General features: G+C 44.3%; 1 protein-coding gene across 7 annotated transcripts in view; it reads left to right on the plus strand.

The window, feature by feature from the left end:
- ZNF10 (zinc finger protein 10) overlaps positions 1-21316 on the plus strand; it is a 103965-nt gene that overhangs the window by 64531 nt on the left and 18118 nt on the right. For 3 of the 7 annotated variants that reach the window (XM_024739892.1, XM_024739883.1, XM_024739881.1), the window contains 2 exons: positions 17-98; positions 14971-15171. In XM_024739892.1, the coding sequence (XP_024595660.1) occupies positions 17-98; positions 14971-15171 (283 nt within the window). Of the gene's footprint in view, positions 1-16; positions 99-14128; positions 14639-14970; positions 15172-21316 lie in introns of those variants that run through there. The other 4 variants (XM_024739885.1, XM_024739886.1, XM_024739887.1 and 1 more) reach the window with 3 other exon arrangements.

Genomic DNA, 21316 nt, shown 5'->3' on the forward strand with positions numbered 1-21316 from the left:
TTCTCTTCTCGCGCAGCCGTCGGGTCCTGCCACCCCCCGCAGGGCGCACAAAACTGGCCGTGAGGATGGCCACCAGGGTCCGGACGGCTGCCGTCTGGGTGAGTCGGGGGGTTTTCTCTCGTTTATGAAAAGCCCTGAACACCGACGTGTGCTCATCCATCTTTTCCAGGGTCGGAGCTTGCGTGGGGCTTCCAAGCCACTGCGCCTCCTTTAAGATGACGTTGAGCCGTCCAGAAGTGCTTCTTGTCAGACTGTTACTTTACTCCTTCTTTCAGTCTCTTTTCTGCCAATTCTGTACCTTGAGCCTTGAGTTAAACGAGGGGTCATCATGCATTTTCCAATTTCTTCGACACATTTTCTTAGTTTTTTCTTTCCGTGTCTAAGATTTTGGGGCCTCATTTGGGAAGTTATACATTTGTCCCTTCGGTTATTCAACAGTTTTGTTTATTGTCTTTTGTTGAGCACCCTGGGGCAGGTGCTAAAAGTGAGAAGGTAGGTCGTTCCTGCTTTGGAAGAGCCATGGTCTGGTGGGAATTGTGGGCAAGAAAATGTATGAGCACAATGGCACGTTAGGGGTCCTCCGAGAGTCGGCCGTGGAAGTGTATGGAGACACACAGCATAGGGCCAGTTTTTGGAAGTAAGGACACCCCAAGAAATGCTTCAGGGATTAATAAGGGAGTCTTAAACTGAGATTTGAGAGGTGAATGAGGTGAACAAGGGACTGAAGGTCAGCCTAGGAAAAGGAAGCAACGTGCAAATTTGAGAGGCTTAAAGTGATGTAGTATGTTGGTGACCTTGGAACACTTTACAGTTGCTGAAATGTAGAGTTTATGGTTTTGTAGGTGACGGTGGTGGTGGAGTGTGTATTAAGAAATGAGGCCAGAGCCATAGGCAGAGATTGGATCGTAGAGGGCTTTGAGGATCACATGAAAAACTTGGATTTGGGGACTTCCCTGGTGGTCCAGTGGTTAGGACTCGGTGCTTTCACTGCCATGGCCCCAGGTTCAATCCCTGGTCGGGGAACTAAAATCCCGCAAGCTGCACGGCACGGCCAAAAAAAAACACTTGGATTTTATCCTCTAGGGAGAATAAAGGGTCAGAAGCAACTGGACTTGGTAACTAGTTGGGTGCTGGTGGTCAGCAAGCCAGCAGAGCCAGGCATAAGTGCTGGAGGTCTGCCCTGTGGGTCTGCGTTGGGAGTGGTACCATTCCCTGAGTTAGGGAAGACTGTCAGAGTTGTTACGGAGGGCTAGGTGGACATTTCCTTTAGATACGGTGGGACCCTGCGGGTGCTGGTGGGCACGTGGGTAGGCATCTGTCTCGAGAGAATGGTCTGGACAGGTATCACTGAGTGGGTATAGCCAGATTAGCTCAAGGAGCACATGTGCCCTGGGAAGAGCACCGAGGGCAGTGCTCGGGGGTGGGCAAGGGAAGGTGGCGGAGGAGGGGCTGGAGGTTGGGCAGCCCCATAGGAATGAGAGAAATGGAGAGACTTGTGTGTCAGAGTCAAAGAAAAAGAAACCTCAAAAATGGTTGCCATGTGAGATACCCCAGGGAGGTCAAGTACTGTTGCATCACAGAAGTCCAAATCGGACTTGGTGGTGATGGTAGTGGTGGGTTTCGCTGTGATGTTTCCAGAGCAGAGTGTGAGTGGGTGTTTGCTGGGCAGGAGAGGAAGGAGTGGGGTAGAGGTAGCAGCAGTCCATCGCAGAGATGGGAGTGAGGCAGGAAGACAGCCATGTGGGCTGAGTCAGTGTGCCCTGTGGTTGCGGGAAGAGAGTGGTAGCCTGAGGAGAATCCAGGAAGATTCCTTGGTACAAAATCAGTCTAAAAGTCAGTGTGTTTCCTGTTTATAAATTGTATCTGTTTAGAAGTTATAATGAGGGAAATTAGCCTATTTACAAATGGCAGTAAAACAGGTGAAAGTACTAAAAACCTGAGCAATGCAGAGGACTTGTATAAGGAAAACTTTACACCTTCAGTAACACTAGCTAACATTTCTACAGTGTCTCCTCTTCCTAGCCATGGGTCTCAGCACTTTACAGACACAAACTGATCCTCACAGCAGCCTCATAGGAAGGTAGGACTCTTAGCCCCATTTAAAGACAAGGAAAGGTGACAAAGAGAGGCAGGCAGTCTGCCAGGATCATTCAGCAGAAGACAGAATTCAAACCCAGGGGCTCACGCTCCCTGCTCTGCGATCTTTTATTTATTTATAATTTATTTTTGGCTGCGTTGGGTCTTTGTTGCTGCACATGGGCTTTCTCTACTTGTGGTGAGGGGGGGCTACTCTTCGTGGCGGTGCACGGGCTCTAGGCGTGTGGGCTTCAATAGTTGTGGCACGTGGGCTCAGTAGTTGTGGCTCGCGGGCTCTAGAGCTCCGGCTCAGTACTTGTGGCACACGGGCTCAGTAGTTGTGGCTTGAGGGCTCTAGAGCGCAGGCTCAGTAGTTGTGGCACACGGGCTTAGTTGCTCCGCGGCACGTGGGATCTTCCTGGCCCAGGGCTGGAACCCGTGTCCCCTGCATTGGCAGGCAGATTCTTAACCACTGTGCCACCAGGGAAGCCCTCCCTGCTCTGAGTTCTTAACAGGACAACATGTACCGTCTCGGGCGGAAGAGTGAACTGATAGATACAAATCCCAGGCTTTGGTCTTTGAAGTGTTCATCATGTTTCCAGTCTCCAGGTATTTATTGAGCACCCACTCTGTGCCAGGCCCCCTTCCAGGTCCAGGCATGTGGTGGTGAACGAGACTGACAGGATCCATGCTTTGGGGAGTTTGCACTCTGGTGGAGGAAGGCAGATGCCATGTAAATGATGGAGAAACTACTTACAAGTGAACAGGAAACGTCGTTGTCGTGTTGTACATGGAATCAACATTGGTTGATGATGTGAGTTACCAGAGTAGCCAGCCTTGGGAAGAGCAGGTGCATGAACGTGCAGGGTGGGAACAGCCATCGCCAAGGCCCCGAGGTGGGGGAGGGTCCGTGCCTTTGTAGCAGGGAAGGAAGGCCTGTGTGGCCGGGGTTGGCGGGGAGGGGAGGGGAACAGACAGACACGGAGGGGGCCAGAGGCCCGATCAGGCTGGGAAGCTGTTGTGTTAGGAAAGGAGATTGGGCTTTTCAGAGTCCCTCTGGCTGCTCAGTGGAGAATGGTCGACTGTAGGGGTGCGGACGAGAGGCGGAGGAGGTGTTGCCTGGAGCAGTGGAAACAGAGAGACTAGACAGAATTGGGGGTGTTTGAAACGTGAGTCCTCTTTTCTGACAACAAGCTTATGCTTTTCACCTAGTCCACTGTCCCTTTTTAGAGTGGTTTATCTTGTGTAAGTAGTCCTGTATTTCTTACCATTCCAGCCCAGTGTGAATGCTCAGTGCTCACTGTGCATGGGGTTCTGTGCTGCATCTGGTGCAGGCATTCATCAGTACCTCTTCTTGGGACCAGGTTACACTGCTGGTTTGTGTAGAGCCAGGATTTGAACCTGGGTGGGATGGCCCTACACCCATTTCCCTGGCCAGTGTACTCTACTGCCTCAGGGTATAGCCTGAGAATTTCTCAAGAGACAGAGATTCTAGCCTCCTGGGCCCTAAGAGTAGTTATTGTTTACCCACAGTGGGTCACTGATCAGCTGCTCCTTGGACTCAGAAGTAGTTAAGTCCCTTGCCGTGCCCTGGTCGCAGTGGGTGTGTGTGGCCCAGTCCCTGGGGAATGAGAGATGTGGATGACCCCACTCAGGGATGGGCTGAAAGCGGAAAGGATATCATATGCAAGACATTTTTTTTCTTTTTTTTTTTTTTTTGCGGTATGCGGGCCTCTCACTTTTGTGGCCTCTCATTGCGGAGCACAGGCTCCGGACGCGCAGGCTCAGCGGCCGTGGCTCACGGGCCCAGCTGCTCCGTGGCATGTGGGATCTTCCCGGACTGGGGCCCGAACCCATGTCCCCTGCATCGGCAGGTGGGCTCCCAACCACTGCACCACCAGGGAAGCCCCATATGCAAGACATTTTAAAACTGTGCAACACAGGGGTCTCTCTCCTGTGGCCGGTGACATCCTCGACCCATATTCTGGGTGTCCCCTCCTGGGTATCCAGTGAGATACCTAGTAATTAGAAGGCAGTAGACGAGTGTCAATTCAGAGCAGAGGGAGGTGGTCCTCGGCAGTGATGTACGTTGCACTGAGGCCTGTGAGCCCCTAAGTCTCTGTTTCTTTCCTCGGAGGATGCTGGGCACTTACTGGCAGGCTTTCTTTTTTCAGTTTGGCTACTTTCAGCTGTTGACACTTCCCTACCTTAAATGTGTCATTACAAATTCACTTCAGGGAGTCTCCATTCCTAGGGGCTTGGAAAGATTTTCTGTGTCCTCCTCTCCTGTAGGAGTTGACTTATTTTATTTATTTATTTATAATTAATTTATTTATTTATGGCTGTGTTGGGTCTTCGTTTCTGTGCGTGGGCTTTCTCTAGTTGTGGCAAGCGGGGGCCACTCTTCATCCCGGTGCACGGGCCTCTCACTGTCGCGGCCTCTCTCGTTGCGGAGCACAGACGCGCAGGCTCAGTAGTTGTGGCTCACAGGCCCAGTTGCTCCGCAGCATGTGGGATCTTCCCAGACCAGGGCTCGAACCCGTGACCCCTGCATTGGCAGGCAGATTCTCAACCACTGTGCCACCAGGGAAGCCCTAGTTGACTTATTTTAAACCAGGGAACCTTGTTTCCCTTTTTCTCCAGCGTTGGGCAGGGCCTCTGCTCCCATGGACCACTGCCAAACACCGTCACCACGGTCACCACCATGACATGCTAATAGCATAGTTTGCAGTGCAGTGAGTTGGGGCTTCAAGACTGATGCAAGGGGGTGTGGGAGAGAGAAGGGAATTCTGCCTGACGGAGCCTTTCTGAGGAAGGTTGGCCTGTGCTCCCGTGCATACCAGGCTGGGTGTCTTCAGCTGCGCCCAGACTGACCCTCTTGGCGAATTAAAGGTTAAAATGATAATTCCCGGTTTTTATTTTTAATATAAATTTTTATTTATTTTATTTATTTATTTTTGGCTGTGTTGGGTCTTTGTTGCTGTGCGCGGGCTTTCTCTAGTTGTGGCGAGAGGGGGCTACTCTTCGTTGAGGTGGGCGGGCTTCTCACTGCGTTGGCTTCTCGTTGCAGAGCATGGGCTCTAGGCGTGTGGGCTTCAGTAGTTGTGGCTCGGGGGCTCAGTAGTTGTGGCGCATGGGCTTAGTTGCTCCGTGGCATGTGGGATACTCCCAGACCAGGGATTGAAAAATGATAATTCCCGGTTTTTATTTTTAATATAAATTTTTATTTATTTTATTTATTTATTTTTGGCTGTGTTGGGTCTTTGTTGCTGTGCGCGGGCTTTCTCTAGTTGTGGCGAGAGGGGGCTACTCTTCGTTGAGGTGGGCGGGCTTCTCACTGCGTTGGCTTCTCGTTGCAGAGCATGGGCTCTAGGCGTGTGGGCTTCAGTAGTTGTGGCTCGTGGGCTCAGTAGTTGTGGCGCATGGGCTTAGTTGCTCCGTGGCATGTGGGATACTCCCAGACCAGGGATTGAACCCGTGTCCCCTGCACTGGCAGGCAGATTCTTAACCACGGCACTACCAAGGAAGCCTCGATAATTTCCTGTTAAAATGTGGCAGTGTTCATGAATTAGTCTTTCAAAACTAACAACCCTCACGCACCCTTGTTTATATATTCCAGGTACCGGTTAGGCATGGAGGATACATGGGTCAAAGGCAGCCCTGGGAGTTGAGAGAGGGGACAGAGGGCAGGCCAGGTGGCCACGGGATTCGCGCTGGGGCAGAGGGAAGCCCAGGAAGTGACCTTGGCAGCTGCTCTCAAAGGACCTGTGGAATTAGCCGTGTGAAGGCGAGGGAGAAGGAGGCTGCGGGTAGAGGGAGCCCCTGTGTGCTGCCAGCAGTGGGCCGGGAGTGGCCGGCCGCCATCAGGCTCTGGAGCTGGCTCAGCACTCAGCTGTAGGGTCTGGGCGGGGGGGGTGTCAGGTAACGTGGGGGCCTGTCACCCGCTTGGCTGACTTGGAGCAGGCTGCTCACCCCTTCCAGACAAGCTGAAAACTACATTGTCCTTGTGACTCGAGCCTTTGATGATTGTGGAGTCACCTTATGTCCAGGAATCCTTTTTTTGTCTTAAAGTCTGTTTTGTATTCTTATAGTTGTAGGAGCCTCCTTTTGGTTAATTGCTTGTCGTATATTTATCTTTAGCTTTTGACTTTTTTGTATCTTTATCTTTTAGATGTGTCTTTTTAAAATAGCATCATTTTTTTAAATCAGTCTGTCAATCTTTGTACTTAACTCAGACACTTGGTCTGTTATGATTGCGTAATTACTGTTATATTTGAGTTTAAATCTACCATCTTACTGTGTTTTTCTATACTGTGTTTGCTGTACCTGATCTGTTTTTTTTCTCCTCTCTTGGCTTTTTTTGGACTGATAATTTTTATTCTTTTTCTTTCTGTAAAGATGTTTGGGCATTATACACATTATTTATGCTGTAAAGTTTTTTTAATTTCACTTATTTTGACATAATTTTAGATCTTAAAAAAGTTGCAGGAATAATACAAAAGTTCTTCTATACCTTCATCCAGATTCCTCAAATAGTAATATTTTGCTGCACTTGCTTTATCATTTTCTCTCTCACTCTCTGTTCCCAGCTCCTCTCCTCTTTCTCTCTCCTTGTACATACACATTTCTTTTCTTAACTGAAACCAATTTGCAGACATGATGTTCCTTTACCCCTGAATACTGCAGTACATCTCACAAACAAGAACAGTTTTTTACATAGCCACTGAATCAGGAAATTGACATCAATACAATGCTGTTATTTCATTTACGGGTCTTATTGTGATTTTGCCAATTGTTCCTTTATAGAAAGTTTGGAAATACCGTCCTTTATGGGAGAAGAGTAACTTGAATCATGTGTTGCAATGGGCTGTGCTGGCTCTTTCATCTAACCCGGAACAGTTCCTCAGTCTTCTTTGTCATGACGTGGTGTTTTCGGAGCCCAGGGTGTTCTGTGGAATATTCCTCAGTTTCGGGTTGTTTGCTCCTCCTGATTCATTTCAGAAGTGCTGCATTCTTCCCTGCGTCACATCCGGGGCACTCGTGGCTGCTGATGTAAACTTGCCTCACTTGGTGAAGGTGGTGTCTGTGTTCTCTCCCCTGTAGTCACTTTCTCTTCCCTTTGTAAGTCAGTATCTGTTGGGAGATAACTGAGATGAAATAAATACCTTTTAGTCCTCAAACTTTCACCCACTCATTTAGCCTGCATGGGTGATTCTTGTGTGTGTTTTTTTTTTTTTTTTTTTTTTGGGACCCTTGTGTGTGTTTTTATTATGCTAGTTGACAAATGAGTTTTATCTAATTTCATTATTCTTTCTACGTTCATTAGATACCTGCCTGCTGTCGGAAAGCTGTGCCCCACCCCCCATTTTTAAATGTGCTCTGTAGTTTCCTTTTAGACTCTAGTGCAGCTTATGATAGACCTTCTCAGTCTGTGTGTCACTGCTCTCCTCTCTTGCCCATCTGTCTCTCCATACTACTTTCTAGATAATTTCTTCTGGTTTGTCCTTTCGTTTACTAATTCTTCCGAACCTGCTGTTAAAGAGACTTCAGTTGATGTGTTTTTATCATTCCTATAAATTCTTTCTAGTTCTTTTTCAAATATGCTTGCTAAGTTATTTGTCCAACTCCTTGCCAAATCATAAGGCTTGCCTTTCTCTCCTTGAATATAATATTTGATTTATAATGAGTGTCCATCAATTGCACTGTCTGTTGGCTACAAGGTTTTCTTTCTGTTGTTTGTTGATTTTCATTGGTTCTTGTTCATGTTGTCTTGCTTTCTGAAAGCTTTATTTTCTTGTGTGGTGGTCACTCTTCTTGAAAAATTCTTCAAAGGAAAAATTTAAGGCGTAGGATAAAGGTAACTTACTCCAAAATACTCTGAAGTATTTTGAAGCAGATTCAGTTCTCATGTTATTTCATCTGTACATCACTAGGCATTAAAAACATACATTTTCTAATATAATTATAATACCACTCTTACACCTAACAGAATAATTCCTTGGTATCATGGAATTATTCCATGTTCAGATTTCATTTTCCTTTTTAACATTGGCAAGTTAAAATCAAAATCCAAACAAGGTACACACTTCTTACTGTTACATACTTTAAGTCTCTTTTAATCCAAAGTAACCCATCCTTCTTTCTTTTTTTCCCCCATTGACTTTTTAAAGATGTGGAGCCATTTGTCCTTTAGAATGTCCTTCATTTTAGATTTATCTCTGTTTCCTTGTGGTCACATTTAACATGTTTCCTGTCACCAGTATTTCTGGTAAACTGAAATTTATCTTTAGAGACTTTAGATTCATTTATTAATGCTTTTGGCAAGAATACTTGATAGTGCTTTGTCTTGTCACTTCAGGAGGCACGTATGTCTCGTTGACTCGCTCTAGGTGATGCAAAGATCGATTGGTGGGGTCAGGGGTGGCAGTGTGGTATTGTTGTGAAGTTTCCCATCAGTCCTTCTAATGGTTTCATCAGTTATGACCTTCCCTCGGCCAGTTATTTCACAGCATCTACAAAGTGGTGACTTTCTAACTCTATCATTCTTTCCATTTTTGTAGCAGGAATTCTCTGAAAGAATTTACAGACTCCTTCTCTAAAAAAGAACATTTCTTCGTCAACAGAACCATTTGGTTACTCAGAGACACAATTTGTTTAGGGATGGCAGGTCCATGCTTAACTCTTTCCCTTTAATTGCCAGTTTTCACTAAGGAGATGATGCCCTAGTTACATCCATTGATGATGCAGTGAGTTTTTCATTTGATTTTTTTTCTTTTTGCTAATTTGAGTATGATTAAAAAGCTCGTAAATCTTAATACTGTTTACAGTTAGTTTCAATCAGTTGCAGTCAGTATTCTTTTAGAGGGTTTCATTGTCCCAGCCTTAGCCAAAGGGAGCCTTTCAGCTTGGCTCTGAGGCTTTTTGGAAAGACTCTGTTAGTCTTAGCTGACTTCCTGGCTTCCTTGCTTTGGGGCCCAAGAAGATAGTCTCTGCTCATTTGAGTATTTCCCATCCCAGATCTGGAATCAACCTTTTCTCCAGGAGCCTGTATCTTTTCGTAGGGAGTGTGCCCAGGGACCACAGTTGATACTGGAATGTCATTACTTCTGGGCTGTTTCAGCAGGCAGACCTAGGGATCTTTGGAAAGGAAAAAAATTATGATTCATGTTGATATTTCCAATTCAAATTACAGAGTTTAAAAGATTTATTTTTTTGAAATTACTCTTTTTTGGGTGGAAGTAACCCAGTTGTTCACTAAGAGATGAATGGATAAACAAAATGGGATGTGGGTGTGTATGTGTATATTCAATCTTAAAAAGAAATGAATTCTGATGAATTCTGACACATGCTACAACATGGGTGAACCTTGAGGACATTATTTTCAGTGAAATAAGCCAGTCACAAAAGGACAAATACTGTAAGATTCTACTTACGTGAGGTTCTGTTACTGAACCAAGTTTGTTCACCCAACACGCAGCAAGCCAAATGCTGAGATGCTGCAGTTTGCAGCAGAGAAAGAGTTTATTCACGAGACAGCCAAGTGAGGAGATGGGAGAACAAATGTCAGATCTGTCTCCTCGCGGATGAGGGACTTGAGATATTCACGGGATAAAGAAGCAGGGAGGTCTTAGGTGTGGGGAAGTGATTGGAAGTAGGGAAAAGGTGAGGTAATCAGTGTTCTGTGCAGATGTATCAGGGTACATGCTTTTTCGTGGGATATGTGTTCAAAAATGGAGACACTTAGCATGATCCGAGGGTGGAGGTTTTGGCCCTCTGACATCAGGCGGTCATTCATCAGACATGTGTGCAGGCCCGGTTTTTAGGGTCAGCGGTCCCAACCGGTCTTGGCTGCCTTGAACTGGACAAGAGCTGACTCTAGGTTTCTGGAAAACAGCTTAAGTGCCCATTGATATAGTGACCCATACGTCCGAGGTGTAACCTATACGGGACAGTTAGTAACTCAGGCAAAGCTTGGTCACTGAGGGCGGGTTCAGGCGGGGGTTTACCAGGCTGTCCCTGGGCTGCTGCTCTGTAAGACGAGCTCGAGAATTCCTGTTAGTCACCACTGTCTGCTAACCCTGTGGAACGTGGTTTCCGTTCCTAGAGGAGTCAAGATCATAGAAAGTGTGGTCCATGCTGGTTGTCAGGGAGCCGTGGTAGGAGGAGAATGGGAAGTTACTGCTCAGAGGATATAGAGTTTCAGTTTTGCAAGATGAAGAGTTCTGGAGATGAATGTGACTGCTGTCACAGCAGTCACATTCTGCGAAGGTACTGAATTCCAATGAACTGTGCACTTTAAAATGGTTAAGACACTAAGTTTATGTTACGTATTTTATGTTATCACAAGGAAAAACTTTCTAAGAAGATGAGCCGTGACTCTTACCTCACCCAATACCAAAAGATTACCTCAAAATGGAACATAGACTTTAAGAGCAAAAGCTATAAAATTTCTGGAAGAAATCATAGAGGAAAATAGTCATGACCTTCTCTTAGGCTAAAGTTCTTAGAAAGCTCTTTCATAGGTTGTGCTTTTTGAGATAGAAATTGGGCCACATCAAGATTAAAACTTTTGAACTTCAAAGTCACCATTCAGAAAATGAAAACACAAGTCCCAGACCGGGACTTCAAGTATTTAAAGTCCGGGAGATAGTATTTGCAAATCATGTACCTGATAACAGGGATATATCCAGAATATATGAAGAATGCTTACAACTCAGTAAGAAGACAGACAACCCAATTTAAAACATGGGCAAAGGATTTGAACAGACACTTCACCAAAGAAGATGTATAGATGGCAAGTAAGCACCGGAAAAGATGTTTAAAATCATGAGTCACTAGGGAAATAAAATTCATATCATAAGGAAGTCCCACTTTATACCCAATGGCTACAACCAAAAAGGCAGACAGTAAGTGTTGACAAGGATGTAGAGAAATTGGAACCACTGTAGACTGCTGGTGGGATATAAAGCACAGTCGCTTTGTAAAGGTTTTGGCAGTTTCTTTAAAAGGTTAAACGTAAACTTACTGTACAGAGCAGCAGTTTTACTTCTAGGAATTTACCCAAGATAAAGGAAGACATGTTCACACAAAGACTTGTATAGTAGCTCAAAACTAAAAAGAATCTAAATGTGGATTAAGTGGTGAACGTATAGAAGAAATGGAGCACTATTCAGTAATTAAGGGGCAGACCGCTGGTGTGCGCTGTAACAAAAATAAACCTCCAAAGTGTTGTGCTGAGCGGAAGAAGCCCGACGCGGTACCTAGTGTGGCCCCAGTCGTGTGAGATGTCTGAAGAAGCCAGACGCGGTACCTAGTGTGGCCCCAGTCGTGTGAGATGTCTGAAGAAGCCAGACGCGGTACCTAGTGTGGCCCCAGTCGTGTGAGATGTCTGAAGAAGCCAGGCGCGGTACCTAGTGTGGCCCCAGTCGTGTGAGATGTCTGAAGAAGCCAGACGCGGTACCTAGTGTGGCCCCAGTCCTGAAGAAGCCAGACGCGGTACCTAGTGTGGTCCCAGTCGTGTGAGATGTCTGAAGAAGCCAGACGCGGTACCTAGTGTGGCCCCAGTCGTGTGAGATGTAGACGCAGTACCTAGTGTGGTCCCAGTCGTGTGAGATGTAGACGCGGTACCTAGTGTGGTCCCAGTCGTGTGAGATGTAGACGCGGTACCTAGTGTGGCCCCAGTCGTGTGAGATGTAGACGCGGTACCTAGTGTGGTCCCGATGTCTGGAACAGGCAGATCTGTGCTGGTCCCAGTCGTGTGAAATGTCTGGAACAGGCAGGTCTGTGCGCAGGAGCGGAGCCGTGGTTGTCTGGGGGTCGGGGGTGAGCGTGGGCCTCGGCTCCAGAGGAATCTCTCTGAGGCAGTAGGAACGCTGTAAACCTGGATGTGTGGACTGTTGCAGAACTTTCAATTTATTAAAAATCATTGAAGTTAAAAAAATTACTCTATATAGAAGCATTATTGAGGTATAATTTATATACCATAAAATTTACCCTTTTAAGGTGTACCTTCAGTCATTTGTAGTATTCACAGAGTTGCCTAAATATCACCGTATCCAATTTCGTAACATTATCATTACTTCCAGAAGAAACCCTGTCCCCATTCACAAGCCACTCTCCATCCCCTCCTTCCCCTATCCCCTGACAGCCATTTAATCTACTTGGTGTGTTCAAGAATTTCCCTATCCTAGACATTTATATAAACAGAATCATGTCAGAGGTGGCCCTGTGTATCTGGCTTCTTTCATTTAGCGTAGTGTTTTCAAGGTAGCTTTGTGTTGGTCTCAGCCTGGCAGGAGTGATGCTGTGATGCAGAGCGCCTGGGGTGGGGCTCGCTGGGACCCGTGCTGCTTGTGGCAGCCCCACAGACATTTCCCTGACTGGAGCCAGCGTCATGGCTGGACCAGCCCTTGTGGTTCTTACTGTGACTGCAACGCGCCTCTCATCAGCAACCATCGGGGAACTCTGAAAACATAAGGTTTACTACTCACAGACCCTGCGGGGTACGTGGCACACCGGGGGCCACACAGCAGAGAGAGGAGAGGACGAGAATGCGGACCTGGGGTTCTGCCTTTACTGGGGTCAAGGGGGGGTGAGGTTCTGCCTTTATTATTGGGGTCAAGGGGGGTTGCAGGTTCATTATTTATTGGTGAATTTAAAATAAGGCTGAGAATTCAGGCACTGGAAGGGAAGAGCGGGGTCACTCAAGTGAGCAGTTATCTAGGTCACCCAGGGCTTTCTGGGAGGAGAACGTCAGGTGGGGCGGCCTGTCTCCTTATCTAGCTGTGTGGCTGGCAGTGCGTTTATCTAAGACGGATGTCTTTGAAGTGGTGCCTCAGAAATCAGAAGCTTTCAGTACGATCAGGCACTTGCATTACAGTCAACAAAAGCTAATTGTCAGGTACCTATAGTACAAAAGTTCATCATGTAGCATTTTTCGGTGCTTCATTCTTTCTTATGGCTAAATAACGTGCCTTTGTATATATAGATCACATATGATTTATCCCTTCATCCATTGATGGGTATTTGGCTATTAGGAATCAGGCTGTTAGAGCCATTTGTGTGCAAGCGTTTCTGTGGATGTAGGCTTTTATTCTGTTGAGCGGATAGATAAGAATGGGATCGCCGGCTAATACAGTAATTCTGGGTTTAACACTGAGGAGCTGCCAAGCTGGGTCCAAAGTGGCTGCTCCATTCTACATTCCCACCAGCTCTGCGTGAGGGTTAAAAGCTTTACTCTTGCAACTTTTTGTCATGTGCTAGATATCTTGGTTCTTAAAAAGAGTGATATAAGTGTCATGTCCTATAACATACATAAGACTGTTTTAAAATAACAATTTGTTACCATTAACAAGGGTGCTAAATGAGGTTCAGTCTGTCTTTGTAGCCCATTTTATCCAAAGAATGCACAGTTAAATACCGCATGTTAAGTCAGTTGGTAAAATGATTGTCTGTTGTAGTTTTGTTTCCGATTGTATAAATAAATGTATCTGTTGACATTCATTTTCAATGTTAGGGATTGCCCTCCCTCCTCTTTTAGATCATGTGAAATATTTACGTGATTCAAAGTAGAAAGTGTGTAGCGTCATTCAGACAAGCGTCCATCCCTCCTGCTCTGTCCCTTCCCGCCCCCGGAGGGAACCTTTTTACAGTTCCTAGTTCATCCTCTCAGTGATTCTTTTGGAAATACAAGCAAACACACACACACACATACCTGACCTGACTCAACGCTAAGCTTTGTCAGGAAGCCTTTCTTCTGCCTCTAGCCCTGTGTTTCCTAGAGTTCAGCATGCCTTGGATCCTAACATGTTTCTCTCAGTTTTACCCCTTGTATTTTGTTGTTATACTAGCTTCTGGAATGAGCACCCTCTGGACCCTCCCCCTTGACTGCCGAGTGCCTTTCTCTCTTCCCTTTTCTCTCCTTCCCCTCTCATTCTCAGAATCTCTTTTCTCTGGTCCCTCTCTTTGTCTGAATCTTTGTTTTCTCACTTCTTGTGCTGATCAATTTGGGCTCCATTTCCAGCAGCTTCCCCTCGCAGTGAAGACCCGTCCTTGTAGAAGGGGCGGTTTGCCCATTATTTCTCAGACCCTCGTGTTCCTAGGTGACCACAGTGCTGTTAGGTCACTTAGCGACTTTGGGAATGTCTTTTTTAGTCACCTGCAACTCTGAGCCTGAGAGGCTCAGATTCCCCTCAGGAGGTGCTCTCCTGTTGGGGGTGACTTTGGAGATTGGCAGCATGTGGCCCCCGGTCCCCCGTCCCAGTTCTGCAGTTAGGTCACATCTGCCTGGATCCTGGCTTTGTGAGGAACCCTGTCACCTGGGTCCTTTTGTCTGTCTGTGGACATCTCTGGGCTTCTTCTTTTGCTATTCTGGTAGGCCTCTTTTGTTTTTATTGGGAGATTAAAAGACTATACTGTTCCCCTGATCTCATCCTACTCTCAGTGTTTAACAACAAAAGTAAGACTCAGCGAGAGAGATGAAGTGAATTGTTCACGGACATCCAGATGTTGAGAGAAGAAGCTCTACTGAGACAGACTGTTTTGTCCACAGCCCATTTCTCGTGTACGTCGCCTCCAGCAGGGTCGTTCCCTCCTTACCATCTGGCGTCATGTTCTTCTTGAGTGTCTGCTCGGAGTTGTTTAAATCTCTGGGTGGTTACTGCACTTTCGGGGATCCTGGGGGCCTGTGCAGAGTCTGGGCGGGGCGGGGGGCTGTGGTTGTGTGCTGGGTTCCCCACTTCCGTTTCCTCTCACTTGTGCCCCCCAAGCCGCACTGACCACAGTCCGCAGAGCCCCCAGTCCAGCCTGGGTGAGCGCGTTCACCAGCAAAGGAGACCGAGGTCGGGGCCCAGAGGAAAGGTGCTCGCAAAAGTGAGCTTGCTCTTGGGTCTGCAGGTCCCACCTCTCCAGGAGCAAGAGAGCACATGCGATGGCATCAGAAAGCTCCAGGGGGAGGAATCCATCCTGGGTCAAGAGACCCCTGACCAGAGGCCTCTCCCTGGAGGACCCTGGCAGAGGCACAAGAGTCCCGGGACAGAGCAAGTCCTAGAGTGGCTGTTTATTTCCCAGGAGCAGCCGAAAGCGAAGAAGACCTGGGTGAGTTACTGGTTTGTTCATTTCCACTTCTTTTCTTTATTTCTTTTTCATTTTTTTGGTGGGGAGAGGGATGGAGGTCCTCAGGTGGGAGGTCGTATAAGGTCCCTGAGGTCCCTGTTTCCTGGTTTCCCCAGACTCAATTTTCAGCTCCTTTTCCACGCCCCCCCCCCATTTTTTTTAATGGATATTGTTCTGTTTAAATGTGTTTACAAACTGTGTATTGTTTCTGGTGTGAACGCATTTTTAATTTATGTTGGTGGCGTGTACGCATGTGTGTCCTGCTGTATTGCTTATCTTTTTCGTTAAGCACCGTCCTCTTGTATGGCCGTCAGCGGTGTCTTGGTGTCCACTTGCCTCACGTTTTCTGCCAGCTCTTAATTACTGTTGTTCTTTTTATTTGAGCCATTCAGGTATGGTGGTGTCTCTGTATGGGCTTACTTTGCATTTCCTGCTAGCATGCTTTTTGGACATTTTGTTACCTTTTGTGGGTGTTTTCTGTCTGTTTCTTATTGACTGAAAGGAGTTATTTATTTTCTGGAAGCTTACCAGAAATGCTGTTTCAGGCCACACCTCAGTCCTGTTATATCAAGACTTTTAATCTTAACAAGATTCAGTGATTCATGCACATTGAAGTTTAAAGCAAACTTGATACCAAATCCATATTTACCTGGGGTGCTTCTCTCACCTCCAATATTTTGTTATGACAGTTTTCAAACGCAGGGCAAAATCGAAAGGATTTTGCAGTGAACATCTGTATACTCATCACCTTGAATTTCCCTTTAACATTTTACTGTACTTGCTTTATCACATTATCCATCTTTCCGTCCCTCTGCATCTCTTACCCCGTCTTATTTTTGCTGTATTTCTTAATGTATGTTAGACATCAGCATGCGTCTCCCTAAATACTTCAGTGTGCACAGCATTAACTGTTGTTCAGTGTTTGTTTACAAGCTGGGTTTTTTCCCCGTCTTGCCTTTTCATTCTGTTAATTAATGCTGCCTTTTGATGAACAGCTACTTCTAATTTTTACTTAATTTAGTTTCTAAATTTTTCCTTTTATTACTGGTGTTTTTTGTGTCCAATCTAAGAACTTTTTTTGTTATCCAGAGCTCATGAAGACAGTTTTCTTTGTTCACATTTGCCTTTCGCGTGTAGACGCGCAGCACATCTAGAATTAATATTTATGTTTAGTTTAGTAGGAGTCAAGCTTTATTTTTTTCATCAAGTTGCCTAATTGCCCCAGTGCCACTGAAGTGATTGACCTCTACCTATGGCTCTGCGGTGCCACCTTGTCATATATCAGGCGTCCATAAATATAGTTTGTTTTCACAACTCTTTATTCTGTTCCATTGGCCTACTTTTCCATCCTTATGCCAGTTTCACACTGTCTTGATTTATAATAAGTCTTGATATCTGGATGCTTCCAGTTTTTGGTGATTATGAATGCTGTCAACACTCACATGTGGGTTTTTGTGTGGACATGAGTTTTCATATCAGTTGGGTAAATACCTAGGAGCATGATTGCTGGATTGTATGGCGATTCTATGTTTAGCTTTGTAAGAGACTGTCTTCCAGAGTGCCTTGCAGTTTTGCATTCCCACTTGCAGTGAATGAACGTCCCTGTTCCTCATCCTGACCAGTTGTTGGTATTGTCAAGTTATTAAAAATTTTGCCATTCTAATAGATGTGAGGTGATATTTCACTGTAGTTTTAAGTTGCATTTCCCTAATGACTAGCTAGTGGTATTGAGTATATTTCTATGTGTTTTATTCTTTCTATATCTTTGGTGAAGTATCTGTTTTCTTGTCATTGATTTTTTTAAAATTTAATATTAAACAAAAATTTTATTGGCGTATAGTTGATTTACAATGTTGTGTTAGTTTCAGGTGTACAGCAAAGTGAATCAGTTATACATATATCTACTCTTTTTAATTTAATTTTTTTTAAGATTTTTTTTTTAAGTCTGTTGAATTTGTTACAATATTGCTTCTGTTTTATGTTTTGGTTTTTTTTTGGCCCTAGGCATGTGGGATCTTAGCTCCCCAACCGGGGATTGAATCCGCACCCCCTGCATTAGAAGGTGAAGTCTTAACCACTGGACCCCCAGGGAAGTCCCTCCATTCTTTTTTAGATTCTTTTCACATATGGGCCACTACAGAGTATTAAGTAGAGTTCCCTGTGCAGTAGGTTCTTATTAGTTATCTACTTTATATATACTAGTGTGTATATGTCAATCCCAATCTCCCAGTTTATCCTTCTTCCCATCCCCTGGTACCATAACTTTGTTTTCTACATCTGTGACTCTGTCTCTGTTTTGTAGGTAAGTTCATTAGTACCATTTTTTAGATTCCACATATAAGCAATATCATATGATATTTGTCTTTCTTACTTCACTGAGTATGACAATCTCTGGGTCCATCCATGTTGCTTCAAATGGCATTATTTTGTTCTTCTTTATGGCTGAGTAATATTCCATTGTATATATGTACCGTATCATTAAAAAAATTTCTTTTAATTCTTTACCTTATTTATTTTGTCTTGAGAGGGCAGAAGCCAAACTTACTGAGTTTGATGGGCATGACATTAAGATATTACATACGGCTCTTCAGGATTTGGGGCTACAAAATCATGCTTTCTTATTCTTTTTTTTTTAAATATCATTATTGAAGTATAATTGCTTTACAATGTGGTGTTAGTTTCTGCTGTATAACAAAGTGAATCAGCTATATGTTTACATATATCCCCATATCCCCTCCCTCTTGAGCCTCCCTCCCACCCTCCCTATCCCACCCGTCTAGGTCATCACAAAACATCGAGCTGATCTCCCTGTGCTATGTAGCAGCTTCCCACTAGCCATCCATTTTACATTTGGTAGTGTATATATTATCAGTGCTACTCTCTCACTTCATCCCAGCTTCCCCTTACCCCCGCTGTGTCCATTCTCTGCCTGCGTCTTTATTCCTGCCCTGCCACTAGGTTCATTGATACCATTTTTTGAGATTCCATATATGTGCATTAGCATGCGGTATTTGTTTTTCTCTTTCTGACTTACTTCACTCTGTATAACAGTCTCTAGATCCATCCACCTCACTGCAAATAACTCAATTTGTTCCTTTTTATGGCCAAGTAATATTCCATTGTATATATGTGCCACATCTTCTTTATCCATTCATCTGTCAGTAGACATTTAGGTTGCTTCCATGTCCTGGCTCTTGTAAGTAGTGCTGTAGTGAACATTGTGGTACATATGTCTTTTTGAATTATGGTTTTCTCAGGGTATATGCCCAGTAGTGGAATTGCTGGGTCATATGGTAGTTCTGTTTTCAGTTTTTTAAGGAACCTCCATAGTGTTCTCCATAGTGGCTCTATCAATTTACATTCCCACCAACAGTGCAGGAGGGTTCCCTTTTCTCCACACCCTCTCGAGAATTTATTGTTTGTAGACTTTTTGATGATGGCCATTCTGACCAGTGTGAGGTGATACATCATTGTGGTTTTGATTTGCATTTCTCTAATGATTAGTGATGTTGAGCATCTTTTCATGTGTTTGATGGCAGTCTGTATGTCTTCTTTGGAGAAATGTCTATTTAGGTCTTCTGCCCATTTTTGGATTGGGTTGTTTGTTTTTTTGATATTGAGCTGCATGAGCTGCTTGTATATTTTGGAGACTAATCCTTTGTCAGTTGCTTTGTTTGCAGATATTTTCTCCCACTCTGAGGGTTGTCTTTTCGTCTTGTTTATGGTTTCCTTTGCTGTGCAAAAGCTTTTAAGTTTCATTAGGTCCCATTTGTTTATTTTCGTTCTTATTTCCATTACTCTAGGAGGTGGGTCAAAAAGGATATTGCTGTGATTTATGTCATAGAGATACCACATCTTCTTTATCCATTCCTCTGTTGATGGACACATAGGTTGCTTCCACGTCCTGGCTATTGTAAATAGTGCTGCAGTGAACATTAGGGTGCATGTATCTTTTCAAATTGTGGTTTTCTGTGGGTATATGCCTAGGAGTGGGATTGCTGGGTCATATGGTAGTTCTATTTTTAGTTTTTTAAGGAATCTCCATAGTGGTTGTACCAATTTCCATTCCCACCAACAGTGTAGGAGGGTTCCCTTTTCTCCACATCTTCAGCATTTATTGTTTATAGATTTTTTGATGATGGCCATTCTGTGACTGGTGGGAGGTGATACCTCATTGCAGTTTTGATTTGTATTCTCTAGTAATTAGTGATGTTGAGCATCTTTTCATGTGCTTTTTGGCCATCTGTTGTCATGGATTTTTAAGAATTCTTTGTTATTCTAGATTTAAATCCTTTATAAGAAAAATGATTTGAAAATATTTTCTCCCAGTCTCTGGTTTGTGTTTTCATTTCCATGACACCAACTTTCACAGAGCAAAATGTTTTAATTTTGATAAAGTTTATTTTCTGAATTTTAATTTTTTAAAATGGGTTTTGCTTTTGGTGTCATATCTAAAATTTCATTGCCCAAACAAAAGTGCACAAATTAAAAAAATTTTTTCTCTGGAATTTGTAAAGTTTTAGCTTTGACATTTAAGTCTGTGATCCATTTTTAGTTAATTTTTGTATAGCGTGTGGGGTATGTGTTGAGGTTCATTTTTTATGTGTATGGATGTGCAAGGGTTCCAGCACCCTTTGTTGAAAAAGGTGATCCTTTCTCCATTGAATTGCTTTTGTGTCTTTATGAAAAAAAAATTTTTTTTTCAAGAGACAGTGTTTATATGGGTCTACTTCTAGGCTCTCCTTTCTGTTCCATTGATTTTTCTGTCTAATCTTTTACCAGTATCATGCTTTCTTGCTTTTATAGGAAGTCTTAAAGTGGGCTAGTGGGAGTGCTGCACCTTTGTTCAGAATTGTTTTGGCTGTTCTAGTTTTTTGCCTTTCTGTATTAATTATAGAAGAGCTTGTGGATAGCTACAAAAAAACTTGTTAGGACTTTGATTGGAATTACAGTGAATCTATGAGTCAAATTAGGGAAAACTTACATCTTAACAATACTGAGTTTTCCAATCCATGAACACACTATAGCTTTCCATGTTTTAGATCTTTGATTTTTTAAACCACTGTTTGTATTTTGGAGCATACGTATTTCTGCACACATATTTTCTTTTATCATCTTAACCATTTTAAGTGACAATTCAGTGGTATTAAATACATTCATAACATTGGCAGTCATAACCACCATATCCGTCTCCACAGCACTCTTCCTCTTGAAAAACTGAAGCTCTAATCCATTAAACAATAGCTCCCAATTCCCCCCTCCCCATAACCCCTGGCAAGTGCCACTCTACTTTCTGTCTCTGATTCTGGCTACGCTAGTTACCTCATATAAGTGGAATCATACAGTAATTGTCTTTTTGTGACTGGCTTATCTCCCTTGACATAATGTTCACAAGGTTCATCCTTGTTATAGCATACTGCAGAACTTTCTTCCTTTTTAAAGCTGAATAATAATTTGTTGTATGTATATACCTCATTTTGCTTCTCCATTCATCCATCCATGGACACTTGGATTGCTTTCATGTTTTAGCTACTGTGAATATTAACGTTGCTATGAACATGGATGTAGAAATATCTCTTTAAGACCCTGCTTTCACTTCCTTTGGGGATATACCCAGAGATGAAATTGCTGGACCATATGGTAATAATAATTTTTAATTTTTTGAGGAGCCACCAAACTGTTTTCCACAGCAGCTGCACCATGTTGTATCCCCAACCAGCAGTGTTCCCATTATTCCACATCCTCGCCAACCTTTGTTATTTTTATGGTTTTTGATAGCCATCCTAATGAGTGTGAGCAGAAACTCATTATAGTTTTTTTTTTTAATTAATTAATTTATTTGGCTGTGTTGGGTCTTCGCTGCTGCATGGGCTTTCTCTAGTTGTGATGAGCGGGGGCCACTCCTCGTTGCAGTGCACGGGCTTCTCACTGCAGTGGCCTCTCTCGTTCAGAGCGTGGGCTCTAGGTGCACGGGCTTCAGTAATTGTGGCACATGGGCTCAGTAGTTGTGGTTCCTGGGCTCTAGAGCACAGGCTCAGTAGTTGTGGTGCCCAGACTTAGTTGCTCCGTGCCATGTGGGGTCTTCCTGGCCCAGGGCTTGAACCTGTGTCCCCTGCATTGGCAGGCA

The sequence above is a fragment of the Neophocaena asiaeorientalis genome, unplaced genomic scaffold (genome assembly GCF_003031525.2).
Source record: "Neophocaena asiaeorientalis asiaeorientalis breed wild unplaced genomic scaffold, Neophocaena_asiaeorientalis_V1.1 scaffold757, whole genome shotgun sequence".
NCBI classification, from domain to species: domain Eukaryota; kingdom Metazoa; phylum Chordata; class Mammalia; order Artiodactyla; family Phocoenidae; genus Neophocaena; species Neophocaena asiaeorientalis.